Source organism: Vigna unguiculata, chromosome 5, assembly GCF_037176805.1.
Source record: "Vigna unguiculata cultivar grain cowpea cultivar isolate G323 ecotype 2 chromosome 5, ASM3717680v1, whole genome shotgun sequence".
In the NCBI taxonomy this organism is placed as follows: domain Eukaryota; kingdom Viridiplantae; phylum Streptophyta; class Magnoliopsida; order Fabales; family Fabaceae; genus Vigna; species Vigna unguiculata.
Window position 1 is genome coordinate 17,451,934 of NC_140796.1, and position 11,982 is coordinate 17,463,915.

Consider the following 11,982-nt stretch of genomic DNA (forward strand, 5'->3'; position numbering starts at 1 on the left):
AAGAGTTTAAGCTTTTGAAAAAGTTTTTAATAGCCAATTCAACCCCCCCTTCTTGGCTTAAATCACCATTTGAAAACTAACAGATTTCACTCTCTTATTCTTATGCACAGTTATTGTTTCATTGATTTATCATTTATTCATTGTTCCTGGAAGTACACTAATGTAATCTTGGGCTTATTTCTCGGTCACTAAAACCTAAAGACATTCAAACTCAATATGATATCTCACCCTTGATGAATGAACTTTTTGTATTATTGATTAAGACTATTTACTCCAATTGAGTCATATAGGAACATGTTATATATGCAATTGGATCTATAATATGAGTTAGCTTTTGCATAACTCAAGTTATATATGCAACATATGATTGATCCGTTCATCACACTTGACAACACGAATTTAATCGTTAACAGATGAACATATAGTTGAATGAAATTTAAAACAATATAATTCATAAGTTTAGAAGAGCTATATCCAATCCCAACACTTGGAAGTTCAACAACTCATGATGATTCTAACAATTGATCCTAGGAGAAGCTACATCTTCCTCATGTCTACTCTAACTTAAGATTTTACAATAGAAATGGAAGAGAGAGACCTTAGAGAGAGAAACTATAATCTATAATGGAATTCTAGATGAAATGTAGGGGGGATCAACCCCTTAATTCATAGAAAAATTTGGGCTGTTTATAGCTCTAATCATGGTGGCTAAGCATGTGAGCTTTCCTCCAATGGAGGGTTTCCTTGAAGCTTGAGTGTAGTTCTTGCAGTTTGATCACAAAGTTTTCCTTTAATGGTGGGTTTCCTCCATGGGTTGAGCTCCAATTTTGGTGCTTGAGGTTACTTCATGGTGAAGTTTTTCTTCGTGTGGCTTAAGCACCATATATTTTGCTTGAGCTGTGGAGGAAAATTTTGAATCTTCCAAAAATAGCCTTAAGGTTGTTTAAGTCGTGATTCTACAGCTTAGGCCATTTTGCTATGTTTCTCCAAATATTGCATCGTCAAAAATATATTAAATTGCCACACATGATCATATCCAAATGCTTTAAGTCAAATTTTGATTAAAGGAAGTAAAATCCACAAGATATTCAATGAAATCAAACTAGATAAGTGCTAAAATGCATGTGTTAAATAGGTAAAATGAGCACTTATCAGTCTCATTTTTTCAATTTCTTCTTTTATTTGTGCCTTTTTTAGATATATCATGTATGAGTTCTAATTCCTAACTAAAATTGTCATCGTTGTTTCATTCTTCAAAGTTTCATCTTTGTTAAGAGGCTTCTCTAAGCTCGACTAAGATCATGGCATCCGTTCCATATGTTAGTCATAGTGATGAGCTCTTTCGCTAATGATTTTATTTGCATTTGTTAAAGTCTTTAGATGAAGACTAGACAAAATATGTGTTGGTTGAGCTTCAAAGGCGAAAGAGCTCACCATTGTACATTGTGTAGAATGATGTTTGTCGATGAATACTCTTTGCTTCGTTGAGATTGTTAGGCAGAGTATAATTAGTCAAGATGTTGATGACCAACATCATCCAATTTGGTTGCCCAAGATTTATCTGTAGGACGTCCTCGTAGTCCCAACTTGTTGAGGTTAATGTTTCTTGAATGAGGGTTCGATGTTGTTCGACCTTTTTTGGGCTACATAGCTTGGATAGATCATTGACTCTATATTTTTGTTCTCTAGGAATGTTTATGATGTTGAACTTTTCAAATAATGTATCATATTTTACGCAATCTGGTAGTATTTTTGTTGTAACAATTGCTTTGCTTGATAATCTCCATTGATTTGCTCTATGATAAATTGTGGATCACTATGACATTTTGACTACTTCACTCCCATTTCTTAAGCAAGTTTGCTGGATGTGTCAAAGGAAAAATGGATGGAATAGTCAAGAATAATGTTGTCGAGCCCTTCAAGTATTATCATAGTTCGATTGCCTTTTTTGTTTGAGGATTCATTGACGCTTAAAGACCAATCATGTTTTTCACCGAGTTTTGGTAGCTCAACCAAGAAATTGGCCAAGAATTGTGCTTTCATCAAGACCATGACTTTAAAATTTAGCCTGAACTCAGATAACTTGACAGACCATGATGTCATTCTTCCATCAAGTTTTAACTTTTGTAATACTTGTTTGGTTAGGTCATGGGTTCATACTATGATATTAAAGCTGCAAAAATAATGGCTTAGTCTTCGAGCAAAGAATACAAGTGCTAGTGTGAGCCTTTCAATGATTTGATACTGCTCCTCCATTGGATGTAGGGTTCAACTAGTTAAGTAAACCATATTTTGTTTTTCTTTTTCTTCGTATACAAGTACCAAGCTTAAGGTTGAGCTAGATATTAATAAATATAATTTGAGAGTGGAGTCTAGGGATGGGCTTAGTAACATCGACGTGGAAATGATGTCCCTCTTGATGTTTTGAATTACTTTTTCCCAGGTTTCGTGCCATTCAAATTTCTTTGAGCCTTTGAGCAATTTAAAAATGGGTTTTACCTTCTCAACTAATTTGGGAAGAAACATGAAAAATGCAATGAGCTTCCCATTTAGATATTACATCTCTTATAAATTGTTCGGGCTTTCCATGGATGGGTTGTTTCACACTTCTCGGTGTTAACCTCTTTTCCTCTGTAGGTGATCATGATGTCGAGGAGTTTTCCTCCCTCAACACCAAAAAAAAACATTTTTCAGGGTTGAGAGACATGTGTTCTCGAATCGCTTTGAACACTCTTTATAGGTGGGTAAAATGGTCTTTTGTCTTTGATGACTTGATGACCATGTCGTCTATATATTCTTCCATAATGTCGTTTCTGAGTTCCTTGAAGAGTTTATCCATAAGATGTTGGTATGTTGGATCTACGTTCTTTAGACCGAAAGGCATGACGTTGTAAAAAAAGCTAGCACCTTCGGTTATGAAGGCTATGTTGTACTCATCAAATGGGTAAATACTATATGATTGTATTCAAAGTAAGTATCAAGAAAACTGAATAACTAAAAACCAACCTTGTTCTCAACAAGTCGATTTATGTTTAGTAAACAATATGCATCTTTAAGACATGTTTTTTTCAAAAAAGTCTTGATCGATCTAGGATTGATTAGGGCCTAGCCTAAATAAGTAGGATATAGGTTGATCCGGACTTAGATGAATGTGGACTAGCCCCAACTTGACTAAATGTGGGTTTGCCCCAATTCGACTTGACATGGGCCCTAATCGAACTATCTCAACCTTGGCTCAAGACAACTTGGCTAGATTCAGGTCCCTTAAGTCAACTTAACTTGACTCAACCGAGCTCGAACCAATTCGACTAGACCAATCCTAGACCAAATCAACTCGACCTAGTACGAGCATACTCGACTCGACCCAAATTGACTTGGTCTTGATCAAGCTAGGCCAGACTTGTTCTTGATCAGACTAGGACCAACCCAGGCCTAGCCTAACTTCGCTGAACGTGGGTTGGCCCGAACTCAAATGAACGTGCACCCACTCTAGTTCAATTAATTATGGGCTATGTCCGACTTGGCTGGACCTTGTCCCAAAGTAATTTCCTTGATATCGGTTCGAGCCAACTTAACTTGACTTGTGTTCAGACCAACACAACTTAACTTGGTATGGCAATAACACTGCTCGACCTGGGTTATGTCAACTTGGCTTAACTACATTAACTCGACTCAACTTAGGCTCGATTGACTTGGCTTGGCTTTGACCAAGAAAGAATGACTCTTCCTTGAATTAGCTCTACTAGTGCTATTTTACTTAGATTTGACTTGATCTTGCATTTCATAGCTAAAAAATATTTTCCTTTAATATAAATCTGGAAAAAAATGTTGAAAATATAAAATGAAGAAAATCTTGAAGAACATTGACAAAAAATAGTATCAATAAAGATGGATTACAAAAGATAATAAATATTTATATTTTTAATTTTTAATTTTTAATAATTAAGTAACTTTTTAAATTTGGCTATAATTAAAATACTTTATAAAAAGAATCACTAAATTTGAATTACCTCATACAAATAATAAAATTTTTAAAAATAAAATAATTTAAAATAAGATCAATTAAACAACCGTCTTGTATGTATGTAGATTGTCTCCATTAGTAGTGAAGGTCATAAAACTGCTGGTGCTTGTTCTCCAACTTGATGTTCACCAAGTCCGTGATTACACCGTAAAAATAATGTACATAATTTGAATAAACTTCTTTGGTTTTCGTTTAAAAGTTGTGGGTGAGAGTGAGCCAAAGGATGCTTGTAATGATTCACATGAATATGCATCAGCAACACAACTAAAAAAAGTAAAGAAAAATCTAGGTCTAATACCATAAAAAGTTTCTCCATTATTGTAAATAATGTTAATCATACATCTAAATCCTTAATTTATAATAATTCAAAATATAGTATAGAAGAACCAAGTAATGACTAATAATAGAAAATATACCTAATTATAATAATTTATACGTATATATCTAATTACTAAAACTAAATAATATCTTTTAGAAGAGTTATGATCTTCCAAATTTATATATATGTATTACTAACTTGAAAGTCTTGTTCAGAATTTTTGAAATTTAGTTTAACAGAAGCAATTAGTGTTAAAGATGATCAATTATTTGTTAGTTAGGTAGGATTAAGATCAACATAATGTATTAGTAGTAAAAGATATAATCTTTCTAAAAAGTTTAATAATGAATTATTTGTGAATATTTTATTATCTGTAAATATTTTATATGTAAATTATATTGTTTTACGATTTGATGATATTTCTCTTTAATTAAAAAAAAAAAATTATTTTGAAGCGAGTTTCATCCAATTCAATTTTGTTAAGTTATTTACTAAGTTGTTTTCTTATTTAGGAGCAATAAAGAATTATTTGTGAAAAACCTAAATAAACATGTTGTATTTAAGATAAAAAAAATATTCATCACCATATTTTATAGAATTATTAAACAAAAAATATTTAAAGATTAATTACTATACTTTAAAATATTATTTATAAAAAAATTTAATATCTAAAATAATCTTTAGTATAAATAAAAAGTTATAAGAATTTGCAAATTAAAGTCTAAATTGATTTGTAATTATTACTGTCATCTTCTATCATTATTATTATTTTTCATATATCTTTTCAAATTCAAAAAAGTTATTTTTACGACATATTTTGATATTTTAAATCATTGTATTGTTATTTTCCCATTATTACTTGAGAGAGTTGACGCTACCACGCTCTCATAAGCTCCGCGAACTTATGCACATGTTAACCAAACATCTTCAAGTTACTTTGCTTTATTTCCGTTATTTTATTTAAAGTCCCGAAAAAAAGTCTTATACTGTGTGTCTTCCAATTTATAATGTTCATGTCCAGTGACTTTCAGTTTCTGAAGGGTTTTAAATTGCAACCAAGCCCTACATGTTTGAGTATTTTATAATTTTTATTGAACTAACAATATAGTTATGAGTTGAAGATTAAGTAGAAAGAATAGTTCCCAATGTTTTCTTATTCAGCTAACAAGGTAGCGTTTTTGACTTCTTGGTGAGACCCTTCGGTGTATCCACAAGTTTCGGTCCTTTAGATTTTGACTATTCCCCACTTCGAAAGTTCATCACAAGAAAGATATTTCATCCACTAATAAATGTAAAGAAAATAAAACGTAGAGGGGTTTAATCAATTTGTTTCTTTTTTCATCAAACCCATTTTTAAAAAATATTATCCACATAAACTCATTCTTTACTTTAATTAATTCTCAAACTAAGCACATTTACTGCTACATTTCATGAAAAAAATATTATACACTCTCAAATCACATCACATGCTGTGTGATGCAGAACAAAACATGTCAGAATCTGACACAAAGAGCACTGGTTTTGGGCTCAAGAACGCTTTTAGGATCAAATTTTAACTTTGATAAATGGTATAAACAAACATGTTTACTAGGATGAAAACCCTAGCATTAGTAGGTTTATGCATAAATGAAGCATTGGAGAAGGGTTGTTGACCTCTTGAATATTTTAACTTTTTTGTGGACCACTGTGTCTAATAGAACACTGGCAAAGAGTCACGAGCATTTTCACAAACACTGAATGGGCATTTTGCACGAAGCACCAAGTTCACTGCTGGTACGCGTGTGGGGAAATAAAGCGAAACCCATCACAGTCTTTGAAGTGCCCAAAAAGACCTTCATTATTCTGCGTTTCACCAATTAATCACACGCACAAACCAAATCATAAATGCACTATGTCCAACTTCTTTCTATTTTTATGGTATTTGTTAAATAAGTGAATCATATTTAGCCCCTTATGATTCCACAAAATCTCCAACTTTTTAGTTAGTTATGAGTACAACAAAATATAAAATTAGTATTTAGTTATCACTGTCACCCTGTAATGTCTAATCTTTACAAAATAAGCTGAGTTTTTTTATAGTGTTAATGCAGAGTGAAGAACCAGAGTCAGTGTTTTTTAACAAGAGAAAACTGAATATAAAATTTTTAATGTCATTTTTTTAAGGTAATCTTTTAATGTATGAGACAGAAACTGACAATGCAGGTTAATTATGTCCTCTCTTCATATTCCCCTTTCACACATGTATATACAGACAAAAAGAAAAAATAATATAATTTATTCTCAAGTATGATAACAATATTTAAAATATCATTAAATTAATCATTGAAGGACTTTTGGTCATCGTTTTTAATCTCTTGAATATTTTATTAGGAAATTAACTTGAAAGGTTTTACTTGTCTTTACGTTGTTTGAACATAATAGGAAAGTTTAAAGCATTTTCATTTATTTTTATCTCAATCTATCAAATTTAACGTTATACAAATTTCATCTTCAACTCATTAAAAATTTCAAACGTAAATCTCAAAACTACCCTAAACTCCTTTTTCTTTCTACATAAAGCTTTTAACATGTACAAGTTAATGTAGCAATGAAACTTTGAACATACGAAAATGCTGTTGAAGTGAATATTGAAAATACTTGCTACAACAACCATCACAGTTAAAAAGTATATCCCAATCACCTCAAAAAAAAAGTTGTAAGAAAAGGTGAAGATAGAATTTAAAATGAATCATACCTCTGTGTCCCTCTGTCTCAAAACTGTGAAACTTCTTTATCTATCTGCTTTCTCTCCAATTAAAATTACTTTATTTCCCTTTAGATCCCATACCTCATACCCCATTACCCCAAACTTTTTACCCTCTCTCTCTCTTTTTCTTGCTACCTCTTCACACACTGTCACAACCCACATGCACTCTTCTCTTTTTTAAACCCATGCTCACACAAACAAACAACACCACCCCATTTTCTAACCATTCTTTGAGACTCACTCTTCACTCTTCACTCATCACTCAGTTGAGTTGCAATGGAAGTAAGTCCTTTTGTTATGCCTTCAATTCAACACTTTGGCATGCTTGGTTATGTTCTATGGTTTCTAATTTATGGGGGGTTTGTGAATCTGTAACAGGAAGGCTACTACAAGAAGAAGAGCCAAGTGCCAGCATTTGGGAGCTGGGATTGGAACGATAACCTTCCTTTCACACAGTGCTTTGAGACAGCGAGACAAGCTGGTTTGCTACGATGTAGCTACTCTGAATCTGAGGATCGTGATCTTTACGTTACAGGGGATTTGTACGAGAACAATGTTGTCACACCAGCCATGATTGTTGTTCCTCGCAGAAGGGTATGTTATGTTTTACAAAACCTCACCCAATTCTTAGTCTCAAGATTCAAGAATTAAGGATTTACTTTGTTGCTATTCTTTTCTGAGTTTTCAAGCTGGTGACTGGGTTTGGTAAATTTGAAATATGATAAATTGTAAATAGCCCTTTTTATAACTTTTTTTTTTATCTTATTTTAACTGTGTTTTATTACAACCCCATTTCTTTTTTCACTGCTGTTAATTGATCCTATTTAAGGATGCACAAGCATAATCTCATTTTGAAAAGAAGTGCAGTGGGTGAAAAGAACGTGAAATTATCAAAGTACGTGGTGAGGAAAACGAAATTATATATGCACATCACACTCATAGCTGTGGGGTTAGACAGGAGTGTGGAAAATTGAAAGCAATTTTGCCTTTTTCTCTGATTTGTAAATATGAAATGATTCCACGACCCACGCGTGGGAGAGCGTGAAGAGTTGTTCACACTGTCACTTGTTGTACCAAGTTGTTTTTTTTTTTTTCATGTGCAACTAAAGACTAATGCCAGAAGAAACTGATAAAGTTGAAATTTTTTCATTAAAGGAGAAAACTTTGGTAGATAAGAATTAATGGGTAGAGAGACACGTAACCTGAAAGATGACTTTATGTAAAGCATTTGCATTGGGTTTTTGACATTTCAGACAAAGGTGTTTGACCAACATGAAAAAGAAACAAAGTTGAAGAATTGGATCAGTGATGATGTGGATAGTTCAGCACCCAGTTCACCACCATTGCGAAGGCCAACTTCTAAGCCTGTTGATGAGGACTTGTACAAGATCTCACCAGGGCTTCTTTATGCCAAAGCTAAAAAGGTGCAACCCCACACACACTTTACTTTTTTTTTTCTCTAAGTGATTTTCAAAGTTTTGAACTTTTTTCAGCTTTTGATGAAGTTTTGAGGTCTTACTAAGTGTGTTTCTTTCTCATCTTATTGGGTGCAGAAGAGAGGACTGTGTTTCTTTTCTAGTTGCTTGTTGCCAACTTGCATTGCTTGAAGCTCATCACAGAAGGGTCAATGCCAATGTATATATAAGTGAAATAGAGAAATAGATACTTCGATTGAATGATGCTCTGTGAAAGCAGCATATTTTGGGATGATCTTGTTGCCAATTTAGAGGGTGGTTTTTGGTTTCGCTTTTGCTTTTTTGCTTTTGCTTTTTAGTCTTTGATGTAATATGGTTGAGTTCTTGTTATGCCTACAAACTGGATTTGAAAAAGTGTGTAAAGAATGAGAGAAAAGAAGTTCTGAGAAAAAGTTCATCTGTCCATATCAGCTCATTCTTATGCATATATAGTTGACATAACAGCATATTTTGACATAAAACTTCAAATTTAAGAAAAAGATAATTAAAAATCATGTCAATTTTGATGAAAGATTGGATAAAAGCCACTGCTTACCAAAATAAATGAAAGAAATTATTTTTTTTATTGCTAATGAGATGGAAGATTGGATAATTAGAGAATGCTTATTATTAGTATGAAAAGAAAGTACTATGTTACTAACTCATTTTCAAACTATGTGATTCTTATTCCAAATTGAATTGTTTCTTCATATTGAAAAATTGAACAAAATACATTTAAGTGATTAGAGAATGCTTATTATTAGTATGAAAATAAAGCATGTATGTTACTAACTCATTTTCAAACAAAAGGATAAAAGTATTGAAAAATTGAACAAAATACATTTAAGTAATTGAGAAAAAGTTGAGGTAAATCATGAAGAGAATGTTGTTGGAGAAGACTTAAATCCTTTTTATTGGTGAAGATAATAACAAGTTATGAAAAATGATTGTGGTTCTTCGAATCTATGTATTATTCAAGTAGTAATGAGTTTGAGATGGAAGGAGTAACATTCTTTGTTCCTGTTTATCGATACAATTAAAAATTTCATCTTATTTGAAATACAAAATATTTTTATGTATGATGGTGGATTTTTGGTATAAAGAGAAAAAAGAAGAAGCTATATTATCTGTCTAAAATATACGAAGGAAAGTCTAAAACAAAGAAGTTCTTAGAGAAAGTTTATCTGTCCATATCAGCTAGTTCTTATGCATATAGTTGACATAGCAGCATAGAGATAGAACTTCAAATTTAAGAAAAAAGATAATTAAAAATCATGTAAATTTTAATATAAAAGACATTGCTAACCAAAATAAATATGAGAAATTCAGTTTTTATTGCTAATGGGATGAAAGATTGGATAATTTTCTTAGAGAATGCTTATTATTAATATGAAAAGAAAGCATGTATGTTATTAATGTAAGTAGTAAAAGAAATAATTAGTCAAGAAGAGGAGTATTAAATTGACCCTTCTAAAACTTTATAGAGTGAGTCAAATAGAGTTGATCAGACGATATAGAAAAGTCAAAGTAGACTATGCAAAACACATAAGAGTAAGCAAACGACATCAAACAAAACAAGGAACTAAGTCTGATACATTATATAGTGAAGAAAATCTAAACGACAAAAAAGAAGTTTTAATCAACAATCTGTATATGAAATTCCTCATCATGCAAATCAAGAATTGAAGGAAGAATCATTGATTGGAGATCTGATTAAAGAAGAAGAATATCTAAAGAATCATCTACGCTGAAGATGAAGTATATCTTGAAGATTATATACAAAATTAAAGATTGTAAATATTTGAAGAATATCTTGGAGACTATATTCAAAAGATAATATGGATTAAAGAATGAAGAAATATAAATTGAAGTAGAAAAATAGGAAAGGAAAGAAAAGAATGAATAATTCAAAGAAAGAAAGTATTTTGAAAGTTATATCAAGACCTTCCTTATGCAAAGCAAGATGAAGGTATTTATTTGAAAACGAATTAAAAACAAAATATTTAGGGATGAAAATATATCAACAATCATATTCTTCAACGTGAATATAAATACCAAGACCTAAATGAAGAAAAGTATAATTGATAGAGAGAACATGCATGAACAATATGCAAGTGATGAAGAAGATTCAAAGAAAAAACATTGAGCTTATAAAGTCCAATTCTATTAGTTCCGAGTGACAATGAGTGTGTGATATTGTAATATTCTTCACATGAAGTTTACCCTGTGAGTTTTGATAGTACTTTCTTACTTTGAGAGTAATTCTGATTATTCCAAGTGAGAGTTATCGATCTTAGGGGAAGATTGAGAATGAAACCTTGAGAGATTGATACTTGTATAACCTGGAAATGTTGATACTCGTAATACCTGAAGAGGTTGATACTCATGGTGTCTAGAGAGACTATACTATACTCATGTTGTAATCAAATTGAGATATTTGATTAATAGAATTTCTTAAGTTTTTTGCTTAAGAGACTGAACATATCGTTTGCATTAAGGGTAAATTATTATAAATTTTGTGTGTACAATTTATTTTTTACATTATTGTTTATTAATTGATATCTGCGCAAAATGTTTAAAATGTATACAAGCTTTGTTCACCCCCCTCTTTCTAGAGTCGTTTTACACTAGAGCTACCTTTGTGGGACTTCTTAACAAAACAAGAGGATTGATCCAAGTATACAAGATCAAGAAGACAAAATTCGCGGTAATTTGTCACCCTTTTTTCAATGGTGAAAACATCAACTTATGGAGCATAAAGATGTTAACATACCTTGAAAACATTGACATAAGTTTATCTAAAGTAATTGAAAATGGCATTCTTGATCTAATGGATAATAATGGAAAATTTCTTTCACGAAGTACTTGGAATGAAAGTCAGAGGTACATATTTCATCAAAAATGAAAAAGTCAAACATATATTTCTGTGTTCTTTCAGAAGATGTCATTAGAGTTCGAAACATGGATTTTGCAAAAAGAAATCTGGGAAGAACTGGTTAATGCTCATGAAGATACAATAAAGGAGTTAAAACACTAAATTACCATACCATAAGTGTCTAGTTTTGCTTCATGTAATCAACCAAGAAAGTAGTATTCTATTGTAAAACTAATCATAAACCCAAAGAAATATGGGTACCAAAATTGAAAATTGTATTTCTAAGAAATATGGGTACCCAAAGAAGTTCCACTAATCACAACACTTGATTACGAGTATCACTTTCTCCAGGTTACACAAGTATCAACCTCTCCAGGTCACACAAGTATCAATATCTACAGGTTACATAAGTAACAACCTCTCCAAGTATCCTTCTTAACCTCCCCTTGAGATTAAGAACTCTCAAGTGGAATTACAATAGTAATTCTCAAAGTAAGAGAGTACAATCAAAGAGCATTGGGTGAAACTTCACTATGTGAAGAATATTACAATAGTTAAACGTTC

General features: G+C 31.7%; 1 protein-coding gene across 1 annotated transcript; it reads left to right on the forward strand.

Moving 5' to 3' along the window:
- Window positions 1-7,130: 7,130 nt before the first annotated feature.
- LOC114184177 (uncharacterized) lies at window positions 7,131-8,956 on the forward strand. Its single transcript, XM_028071446.1, has 4 exons — window positions 7,131-7,371; window positions 7,468-7,683; window positions 8,343-8,513; window positions 8,643-8,956. Exons 1-4 carry the CDS (start codon window positions 7,366-7,368, stop codon window positions 8,694-8,696), a joined length of 447 nt encoding a protein of 148 aa, XP_027927247.1. The 5' UTR covers window positions 7,131-7,365; the 3' UTR covers window positions 8,697-8,956.
- The last annotated feature ends 3,026 nt before the right edge of the window (window positions 8,957-11,982 follow it).